Source organism: Egretta garzetta, unplaced genomic scaffold (genome assembly GCF_000687185.1).
Source record: "Egretta garzetta isolate BGI_Z169 unplaced genomic scaffold, ASM68718v1 scaffold49, whole genome shotgun sequence".
NCBI lineage: Eukaryota > Metazoa > Chordata > Aves > Pelecaniformes > Ardeidae > Egretta > Egretta garzetta.
The window spans coordinates 100435-112437 of NW_009260775.1; the positions used below are offsets into that span (position 1 = coordinate 100435).

General features: G+C 40.1%; 1 protein-coding gene across 1 annotated transcript in view; it reads right to left on the bottom strand.

Annotated features, from left to right (window-relative positions):
* The window catches only part of EGFL6 (EGF like domain multiple 6), a 48186-nt gene that overhangs the window by 11935 nt on the left and 24248 nt on the right, over window positions 1–12003 (bottom strand). Inside the window, exon 10 of the mRNA XM_009646353.2 lies at window positions 5125–5454. Coding sequence (XP_009644648.1) covers window positions 5125–5454 — 330 coding nt within the window. The remainder of the gene's footprint in view (window positions 1–5124; window positions 5455–12003) is intronic.

The window sequence follows — 12003 nt, forward strand, 5'->3', positions numbered from 1 at the left end:
TCCCTACAGTATCTTTTTATGGCCTCCTATATATTTATTATGTAGTAAAACTACTATGATAAAATAATACATTAATTTAAAAATAATAATTAGTATCTCTGAAAAGTGTGACCTATCCATTTTTCCTAATTAACTACTTTTCCTGGAAGACAAACAATACCAGTATTAATAATACAAAAGGCAGATGTTATGTGAATACTTGAGGGGATTATATGGAGGATCTTAAATGTGGTAGTAAAGCAATCACTGCTGAATAGACATCAGTGGAGGAGGAAAAAAAAGAATGTGTAAATTTATGAGCTGTAAATTCAAGCTTATCATTTACTCCAAAGGATCGTTCAATACCATTAAAAATGAAAGTGTTTTTAAAGCCAAAAGTTCAAACAATGTGCCTGAATCATGACTGAATTTTTATAACAAGGATTAAGTATAGCATATGAAAATGTAAAAGGAAAGGAAACATAGTTAACATATGCAACACATCCTGAAAGAAAAAATGCAAATAGCACAATGCCTTAAGTCCTATACATAGTTGGTATCAAACAAGAAAGCCATAAATAATACAAGTTCACATACTTAATGCAACTACATCTTGGGTATACTAGTATCCCTGTATAAAGAAGTACACCGACCTTCTGCCAGTATCCCCTGGTGAAATAAAATCTCTCTGGCATGTTCAGCATATAAGCCCTTTTTATTAATAATGGAAAATTTCAACCAAATGTGACTGGAACAAAGACAGTATAGGCAAAGATACAGATAAAACACAGTGCTTTAACATTTTCAAGCAATAATATTAATTGTCACTTCTGTCAGTTTAGTGGCAATTTTGTACAGACAAGTAGTCTCTGCCTAGCCCAGGTACATGGTGTTCAAATGTCCTGGTTTGGTTGAGCTCAAGTCCTTGAAGACTCAAGGACTCGATCTCACCAAACATCATGACAAAAATCTCTTGTATGTTATTTTGTCTTGGCTTTTCCTATGGACGAAGGGTCTTCCCTGTGTGCCCTCACTCAAACTGGAACCTGGGAAATGAATCTGTTCCAAGTAGTGTAGCACTGAGTACCCAACGGGAAGGTTACATGATCCACCCTTTGCAACTGCATCAAGTCACGTAGCCCTGTACAGGAGAGCATGTTCCCCTTGTAACACCAGGCACAGAGAGCAGAGCCCTATGGCCTTTTAACCAAAAAAAGATGGTGACCCTAACCTGGGGGCACTATATCTGGCAATCCTTCCTGACCTGTCCAAGCAGCTTACATAAGAAACCTGTTGAGATATCTGAGCTACCTCCCCCAATTCATCCATCCATCCATCCATCCATCCATCCATCCCAGAAAGGCAGAAAGGGTTAGGAGGACTGACTTGGATGTTTGGGTTTTTTTTCCTAACAGGCTGCCTTTCCTCACAACTGAGGAAGCAGAAAAGTCCACAGTCCTTTATGGCACAGAATTTTGAATAAATGTATCTATAACTAATAACAATAATACTTATAAATATTTAATTTCTTGTTTATAATAACTATTAACAGAACCTATTAGTACTATGACCCTAAAAGTGCTAGACCAGCAATTTTCTTGCAGTTCTCTTTAGAAAGAAACGCTTTTGTCCCTACAGAAATCACAACTACAGGGAAGCACACCCTTGCCAAGGGTAAATACCGCTTCAGGTTCCACTAGCATTTTGCAGTTAATTAGGCAATCTTTTTGAGTCCTTCCGAGTCTAACCACATTTAGCTGAATGTATTTAGTACTATCAATGCTGGTCAGTTCACACCATTCTCTTGGCACATGCAAGCTCCCCATCAACTTACCTTCGTGAAGAAGCTTGAGTGCCTGAGAACCTAGTCTTACAAAAGTTACCCCTATATATTGCAACTGTCTTCTGCTCACTTTCTCCATACTTCCTGAAAAATTATGGCCAGCTTTGGATTAATAGCATGACTGGGAAGAGCTATGTCCTTTTTTAGCATAGTATTTTAGTAGAAATGTGTGTGAAACAGAATTCCCTAATTGCAAAAGTATGGGACTGACCATCAGAAGACCTGGGGTTTATTGCTCCTTGTGAGAGAAGAGAGACAAGTCACTTAATCCTTTGGTCTGAGACTCTTAAATGCATTTGGGAGTACCAGCATGGTAAGGCTGAACCCTAAGGGTAGCTTGCCATCCAGTGAAAACTTGAATCCCAATTTGGCTTTAGCTCCTGCACCAGCTACCTCTTTTAGGTAAGTGATTTATGAAAGGATCCTTAGAAGATGGATAGGAAGTGGCATAAGCTTGACAGGAGTGAAAGGCTGAGGCTTAGGTAATGAATCTGGTGTGGCTGGCCAGAGGGACAGTGGCATCCTGAGCACAGGATCCTCAACTTTGGAGGCATGGCACTGTTAGCCAGAAACTTTTGACAAAAAGCAGAGAGATTGAGTATAGCCTGGAGCTTACGACTGTCACTGGAGAATGTAAGGTGGGTTGAAGTCCCTGCTGCCTGTGCAATACAGCTTTTGAATTAAGGGGGATCTCCTGTATGCCAGCTGAGCTTCCCAATTTATCAGATGGAAACATGAACATACTTCTTTTGCTCTGGCTGTTGGTTTTTTTTTTTTTGTTGTTTGTTCTTTTTTTCAACTCGAGTATCGTGCTATTCTCTTTTTCTGTTGGCTTGTATGCCAACTGCCTCCTACCTCTGACAGACATAAGGTCTGAAGAGAGCTTTCAATACACCAAGGTCCCACCATGGAAGAGTGAGCTCTATCTATCATTCACTCACTTTGGTAATCCCACCCTGAGCTTTTCTTCTTGTGCAAGGAAGGGCTTGAAGTGGCATGTCAGTCCTGAGTATTTTCACCATTTGGTCCGGTTAAAAGCTGACACGCAGAAGCGTATTTTTGCATGTGGCTAGGTGGCAGCTGTTTTGATATTTTGGAAATATCACTGATTCCTGAACTGTGAGCTTATGTGGTTACAGTATGAAAGGGGCATCTAAGCATCTTCCAGGATGCAGGTCTACACACACTGGATACCGCTATTTTCCAAACTGCTTTGAAATGCTTGTTTGAAAGTATAGAATGAATCAGAGAATTATAGAAGTTGGAAGGGACATCTGTAGGTCACTTAGTCTGACCTCCTAATCAGGAGGTTGCTCAAGGCCCAGCTCAGTCATATCATGAATATCTCTAAGGATGGATATTTCACAACCTCTCTTCATATCTGTATCAATTTTTGTCCACCTTCATGGTAAAATATTATTTTCATTATATCTAACCAGATTTTTTTTTTTGTTCCAACTTGTATTCATTACTTCTTGTCCTATTGCTGTATATTTTCAAGAAGAGTCTGGCTGTACCTTCCCTATAACCTTCCATTAGATAGCTGAAGACAGCTATAAGATGTCCGTTTAATCTTCTCCTCTTAATGCTGAAAAGGAGTTACTCTCAGACTCTCCTCATAGGCCATGTTCTTCAGGCCCCTGACCTTGGTGAGCACTGCTAGACTCATGCCAGTATGTCCACATCTGTCTTGTAATGGAGAGCCCAAAACTGGATGTAGCACCTCCAACGTGGTCTTACAAGCGCTAAATAGAGGGGAAGAATCACTCCCCTTTTTCTGCAAAGCTTCTTCCTAAGCAGTCAGTCATCTCATGTCTGTAATGAGGCTTTTCTCTCCCTTTGCGTTTGCTTTTGTTAAACTTCATAATGTTCCTGTCAGCCCACTTCCACAGCCCGGCCAGGTCACTCTTAATAGCAGCGCTGCCCTTTGGCGTATGAGTTGCTCTCCCCAGTTTGGTATTGTCAGCAAACTCGAAGTATGCCATAAGCGCTCACTGTTAGTATTTGCAGGAAGAGAGGAGGCTGGTGAACAAAGACCTATCTTCACTCTCTTTATCAGCTCTCTAGCATAATTTGGGGAAGCAATATCAGTCTACATCCTTAGCCTGAACTGAAACAGGCCAATTACCACTGAAAACCGAAAAAAGGCAATTTTAGGGGAAAAGTGCCTTTGGCAAAGAAGCTTGTATTCTCAAATGTATTTAGGTGGATAATCATATTTTTTCTTGGCTTTCTTACAGTAGCAATATTACAGACTATTTTTTCCAGAGGACTTTAAAATGATCTTTCCTTTAAAAAAATTTTACTTATGTGTCTTTTCAAATTGAATAGCAACAATTTGAACACTGACTTTAACTTCATTTGTGTTCATTTTTATCATTATGAAATATTGTGCATAATTTTAATTACTGCAGGATAGTATTTATTATTTTTCTATACTTTGGAAAAGAGAAAGTATCATGCATAAACTATTAGCAGGGTGTATTTTTCATATTACATGTTTTTTGCCACTACCTTGAAGAATGTTCGACTGAGCCAGATGAACTAAAAGCCAACTAAAATGCATTTGAAAACTTTAAAGAAGACAGAAAGAAACTGCATAGCATACAAGATAATAGTTGGAAGGAAACACCCAAAAGCAGACTAAGGAAACAGATGGCAATGTGCCTGATAAATGACTAATGTTAGAAATTAAGCAAGACTCCTGCTCAAATGCCAAATACTGCTTTAAATTTGAGTGTCCACTCAGATAAACTCTCACGTTTAAACAAAAGCACTAAAACAAACCCCTCTGTGATTCACATTGTTATTTATCTGCTGGGAATGGCGTGAACAACAGTGGTGCCTATTATATGGTTTATATTATTTGAAACACAAGGACACCAAAATCTGTTTTTCCTCTGAATGATGCACACTACTTAGGATGATGAATATGCCTGTCATGAATCAGAGCTAATTACTGTCTTACTCGTAATAAAGCAGCACACTGTCTTGTTTTGCTGGGGCTTCTGTGAGGAAAATGGGGAGAAGCTATGTGCTAGGTCTAAGCTGCTCTGAAAGTCCAGCTGGCAGCGTGGCTGTCAGGGCAGTGCACTCCTCCTCTGCTCACACTGACTGCAGACAGATTCCCCTAAAAGGGACATTGGGTACCTTTAGTCTCGCCGGTAGGTACATTCGATTGCTTTTCGTTCTCTACAAGTAAATTCTGATAAAATGGCTGTAATGTTTTGTGTTGGTTTTGTTAGTGTTTATATATAATTTTTACATTGAAACCAGATTTTAAAAACAGTTAAGAAACTTACAAAAGACATCTCCTCTAAGCCTTCGCTCGTGGTCAATTTGATTCTCAAAATCTTCCTTCTCCTCTTTGTCTGACTCTTCTGCCACCTCTTCTGCAGTAGCTTCAGTTTCTTTCTCTTCCTCAGTGTAGCTCCCACCAAGATCAATACCACCTTCATAGTCCAATAACTGCAAGTGGGTCTTAGAAGCCGGTGTCACGGCTGCTTCTGGGATCGCATTCTTGATTGTTTCATGCTTTTTCACACTCTTTTTATGCACAAGAAGTTTCTTGATTGTGTCCTTAGCTGTACCAGGGATTCTTGCAATTTCCTTCACTGACTTTTCAGGGATAACTAGAACCAAAAAGAAAATATTAAATATTCATCTAAGGAATCATTCAGAAATGACATCATTTGTAAATGGCACCACGGTGTCGTTTACAATGTCCAGAGACCCATACAGCCAGATTCTCTGCTATGAGACAGAAGTTCAGCTCTGCGCAGAACTGAATACGCATGCACGTGTTTAGCTCTGTTGTAGAGACAACCCTCTGAGTTACAGCGAAAAGACCAAAGTGACCCTCTGTCATAACCTCATTTGGACTCCTGTGTAACACAGGCCACAGAGCCCCTTACAGTAATTATTTTTACACTGGAGCTTTGGTAAAAAAAAATTACCCTCCTTCAATTTGTGGACTACTAAAAATTGTCCATGGAGGTGTGATTCCCTGCATAACAAATGCCAGCCTACTAGCAATGAGCATTTTTCTTAGCTATCTTTTGTGAACTTCTCTGGCCTAACTTTACTTGCACCACAGGCTGAAATGGAATGTATTTTGAGAGGAGATACGTCAGGCTGCTCTGTCACATTTCATTTAGCTCTAAGGGACATTTAGTTCTAAAGGGGTAAACCTCAAAACTCCAGAGAGGCATCACAGAATGCCTAATTATTATTTCTTGCAATTCCAAGGTGGACTAGAACATACATGTAGAATCTCCTGAGATTTTTACTGATTTATGATTCTTCTTGGCTACAAAATACAAAAGGATAACCAGCCTTGTAGTATCTTGCAACTTTGGATTCTGCTCAGAAACGCAAAGGCTGCCAGAAGTGAAAAACTTCAGAGATGGGTAAAAGTCAAATGAGATGTTCAAATCTGTAAAACAACAAAAAAAAAATCTGAATTTGGGGGTTTTCCTATTATGAAGTATAATGAAGTCAAATAGCCTCTATATCCAGGCAAAAACTTCAAAGCATCAATTGGTAAGAGGGCATTTTTACATTTACATGGCAGCCCTGATTTTAAAATCATGCTTTCCTTGTCAATGTATTGAGTTTCGAGACACAAGCCTTTTATTTCTTTTAAAATTAAATTTGACTCTCCCTACAATCATCAAACTATTTTTTGATGCCTGAATAAGGGACATTTTTCATAGGAATCCATTTGAAGATGCATTTCTAGGGATGTGGGGAGGCAGGATTGATTTTCCACCAGTGGTGGCACCCAGCAGCAGCGCAAAGGGCTCCATTGAGACAGTATGTTGGCCAGCTGTTCTCCATGTCCTCTTAAGACAGGAAAACGATCAGTTTACATGAAATTAGGAGACATTTTAGTTAACTATTTGAAAAACTTGCTTACTCTCCTTGCTATAGGATAGTAAAACACAGGAGCAAGCCACTTACTTAGATTATTTGAACTGTACCACTAGAAGTTTTAAAAAATTGTTAGGCTGTGATCTGCCATTAACATGCTGGACGTGATCTGCCTCAGAGCAAAAGAACAGACTAACTGAGCTTTTTTAGTCCCTTCCAGATGTACTCCTCTGCCATCTGACAAAGACTGACGGCTCTTTGTGCTGATGGCCAAACCATAACTGAAGGCTAAAGCCAGGACTACTTTGGATCAATTTGTTCAAGGTATGTGTACAGTACAAAGCAAATTCAAAGGAGAAATTATGGCAATACTGCAGTTGTTGCTTTTTATCAGCAGCATCAATTGCTGCTGAACATCCGTCAAAGAACATCGCTGGGCCAAAACTAGGTCTGGAAAGATTTGTGTGACAAAAATGCAAATTTTAGAGAAGACGTAAATCTGAGGAGTTCTAGTTTATGAGGTTATCCCATCCCACCATAAGGCTTCCACTAGAATTAACCAAGTCCCTACCTGTCACAGTACCAGAGCGACTGAGGAAGAGAGTGTCCTTGGGGTTTAAAGTCCATGGCAAAGGACTTTGAGGCTTGAAACAATGAGGCTTTTGAATCAGCTTAGGACTTCAGGACTGCTACTGCATGACCAGTCAGTATGCAATTATATACTCAGCCCTCTAGTGCTGGCCACAGCCTGAATCTGTGTGGGTTAGGAAGAAGGACTGGTGAGTGGGATAGCACAGCCGTGTCATCAGCTACAGACAGCCTTCTGCAGTCTGAGTCCTTTATATGAAGTACCTAGGAAACAAGGAGAGCCAAGCAGTTCCAGTGTGCTGTATCTTCCATAGATGGAGACCATTTCCACCAGTCGATCCAAATAGCCTTATATACTGCTTCCTAGCTTTGATTCTCAATCAGTGTTGATGCTGTAGTGCCTACAGTCTTTTGGGATTGCAAACGGTGAGCTAAGTCAGCTATTTTTATTTCCCTCTGCTTTTGCTGTCTAGTGATTGCATTATCAGGGCAAGAATATGTTCCTATTTTTCTCCTCACTTTGTAATAATAAAACTTTATAGTAATATTTTGGAATGGATGGACCGGACTTGTAACCTTGGGTAGTACTTTTTTCTGTGTGCTTCTTTTCATAGAAACATAGCAGAAGAAAAAACACCAGTTAATAACATAGAACTGTAGTCTAGTAGAAAAGGGGAAAGTTCCCTGAATTTATATTCACTCCTGGAAAATACAATCCTATCACTGTGAATTCATCACACTTTATTTACAGCAAATGCTATTTAATATCCCAGGAATAAAATCAGACTCTCCTGGGGTGCTCACTGGAGCATTCAGATTTTCTGAGGCTGCCATTGGAGGTATAAAAAAAATGGATGCCAATAAAAAATAAATCAAAATTGAGGATTTTGTTTTTCTTTTCCTCTGGATAAAACTTGTAGTCTTGCTTGTCAGATACTTGCAAGTAAACTCTTTACTAATACTTGACTAAGCGAGCCCTTCCTCTGGAGGATGATGTCATGAAGAACGTAAGGTTCTCTGGGTCTAAACACAAAATGCAGCAATGAAAATTAACAGGAAAGTTTCATTCCAAACAAATTTCCCCTTGACAATCAGTAACAAGAAACTTCAGGCTGTTAATAAAGAGGCTATGGAGATTTTTCAAGCCAGGACTGACTGCTCAGCAAACCTGAACATCTGCTTTTAGTTTCTGCTTTGAAGTCTTCCTACTGAAATGAAAAATTTTTACAGCTCAACATAACAACCTTTGTGGTGTCAGAAAACCAATCTCCTTGTATGTGCAAAACTAAGTAGTGCAGAAAATCAACTGACAGGAGCAAGAAAAGTAGGGAGATGAAAGTGTATAATCCCCACGTGCTTGCCGACTCTGGTTTGCTGCTGCAATACGAAAATCTGCATGCTCGTGGGGACAAAGAGAGACTAGACACCAAGCATGTTTTGGGATATATCACTAGTATCCTTCTAATCTGCTTTCAGCTTTAGAGCAGCTGGAGGTGTGGATTTAAGGCTTTTTATGTGTCCTCATAAATTGCAGGAGGAATAATCCAGTGGAAGGACAGACCACCTTAAACTCAGTCTGTTCTGTTGAATCCACTGCCTCTGGATTTGCCTGAATGAACAGCTCGCCTTCTCTGACAATCTGGGGTGCTACAGATTTTTCAGGACCCCTCACACCAGAACATGTGTATAAATGCACAGGTGTTGCTCACAAACATTTGTGCATTTATCCATCCACGTGACCGCACCGAGAATTTTAGAAAGCGAAAAGAAATGGAGCGCATTTCATCCCAGCTCTTCTTTATGCACCTTCCATCAGGAAGCATGTGGATTAAAACCTCCTGCTCTTACACAGTTTGTTTTTATTGCCCTAGTGTGAAAATATCTCAGCTTTCAAAGGTATTTTATTTCCCTGACTTAGAGAGAGGTGCAAAAACAAAGGCAAATGGTGGCTGAGGGCTAAAAGTAAATCTTCTCTGTCATCAGTTGCCGTGCAAGATTATAAGACTTCAAAAATGGCTTGGTGTAGGATGTCTCATGACCAAGTTATGAAAGTTGAGTTGGAAAACCTAACAGAGAGAGCGGATGCCAACGCCCTGCCTCTGTGCTGTATTGTGTAAAGGGAAATACCCTGGGGATGATACAGGAGAGGGACAGACAGTGGTCGGTTTTCCTCCCATACGCGCTGTGACCGCAGCGGGCACTGAGTGTGGGGCTCTGAACAGGGAGGCAGCTTGCTCTGCACTCCAGCAGGCACCGCACCCTCACACCGAGCAATATATTTAAAAACCTGGTGAGAGACCAGCCTAGGAGATTGGCTTACAAGTCCTTTTGTAGCTCCCTTCATAGCTTCTGCATATAAAAGCTGGAGAGGGGGTGGGGGATACAGACAATCATTTACCATGTTTAGGGGGAGTCTATAAGATGTGAGTAAAGATCAGCAAGACACGGTTTCAGAAATCATCCTAAAAGTTCTCAACCTCTTTTAGACAGTCTGAAAGCTTTCATAGGCAGGTTAAAACACGTACTCTAGACTACTATCCTCTTTTATGCATCACGGAATATCATCTAGCAATATTTATTTCTAGCCTATTTAATTTCTAAAATCCTTACCATCTTACTTAGAGAAGGATACTTCGAGAAATCAGGGAAGTTCATCATGCTGGACCGTGCTTAATGCATGACTAAACCAGCCAGCAATGCTTTCAGGAGGAAATGTGGTACGACAAAAGCTTAAGTGTTACTCATTAAAGGATGACAGCAGTATTTGGCTTCATACTGAATTAAATGGTAAGAATCTCACCGGTAATATGAAGAGAATCCTTTTTAAGCTTTGAAATTTTATTATGTCAAACCCAACTTTTCTCAGTACTGGCAAGTGAACAAGAAAGCAAAACCTTATATGGATTTTAGGGGTTACACTGTGAGCAAAAAAAAGAACCTGAGTAATACAAAAAGAACAAAGGGAGTCATCACGACTTGGTGCTGCCATTTAAATATCCAGGAAAGCTTAATGAAGAATAGTAGCCTCTGCCTCCAGCCAGGCAATAACAAGAGTGCCATTGTGGAGCTCCTCAGAGTGATGCCTGAAGGTTGTAGGCTTTAAGTCAGTACTGCTTTTTCCTGCTATTTTGTAGTTTCCTACCAAAAAAGTGAATCAAAAATACATTCATTTTTCCCCCAGGAATCTTAATTGCTTATGGAACCTTGTGAGACCCTATTCTTTAATAAAAGCTGGAATAGAGAGAGAAGCATGTGGTGAGAGAAATGTGGTTTTTCAATGCACAACAGGAAATCAGGAAACACATGAACCTTAGAACAGCAACAGATTGCGGCAAGATAGAGGCCAGATGTGGAAAAGGCTGGGATACTTTTAGGGAGCATTGGAAAGGTTGCACCTCAATGGATTCTCAAATTAAATGTATGCTAGAGACAGTTCAGAAACAGCCTCCAACACTTCATGCGTAAAGGAGCGTTGAATGGCAATCACAGGTAGTATCCATACAAGCAGCACTGTTTGAAGCCTGATGTTTTGGCAGGTTTCCCCTAAGTTAGTATAATGACATACAAATTAAATTAAATAATTTTCCCCACCTTCTGTGAAAAGGTGAATTTTACATTACCTCACTTAGGTTATTTGGTAGCATGAGGAGATGTAGCCATAGGAGTTTCATTATAAACAATGTGCTTAGTTACCCTTGTTTCATACTCTGAAAATTAGGCTATATATTAAAATGTTTTTCACTGGTTATTAAAAGCTACTACTGCTGCCACGGTAGCCAGTTTCTTATATACTAGAGACAATTGCCATAAAGAATTAATGGTGCCCTGTGAAAACAGGATTCCCACCCAGTGGGAATAATTACATGGAGAACAGAGGACATATTTAAGAAGCCTTTCATTTAGCTGCAGCACAACCCCAGGCCCATCTGTTGGGAGCTGGGATGGGCTGCAGGAGCTGCAGCCGCTGCCACCAAAAGAGATGTGAAGCCACAGCCTCCAGCCCCCAAGTTCCCAGGATGGTGTTCTCATCCTATTAAACCCAACAGCAAAACTTCCTTTGACCTCAGTAAAGCCAAAGGTTTTCCACAATTGCCACAGAATGTGGAGAACACTTAGCATTTCAGTGCAGGTTGGTACACCACAGTGCTGTTTGTCACAGTTTGAAAAAAACATTTTCCCTGACAGCAAGATGCACGTCCTGCCCCCATCAGTTACACTGATGAGACTTTTTTGAGGATTGCAGTAAAAATCCACTGTTGAAACAGTCAAGGTTAAACGAACCTCCTCCTCTTCCCTTTAAAAAAAGGTGTATGTGTGGGAATTACCACCAGGTAAACCAGCCTCTTTCTAGCACCACTGCTTTTCAGGTTTTACCTACCACCGACTCTGTATTTTTTCCCCTCTATTGTTGTATATGTCTTTCTAGCTAGACCCTTGCCTTTTGACCTTCAGTCTATGGCTCTGATTTCTCTCATTACTGTGTGTTATTCTTCCATCCTCTCTTGCATTAAGTATCTTTTCCATTTCATGTATTCTGCTAAGTTTATGAATGCACAGCTCCTGCCTCTTCTAAACAACTAATGGACTTCAGTAATTAGAAATGTGACATGAGGAATCATGCAGAGAGAGAGTAAACAATTTAATAGAAAAAACAGTAAGAAGATAGAAATCATCTGTCTTCAGCACTGATTATTTTTACACAGGCTAAAATATTTCCTTTG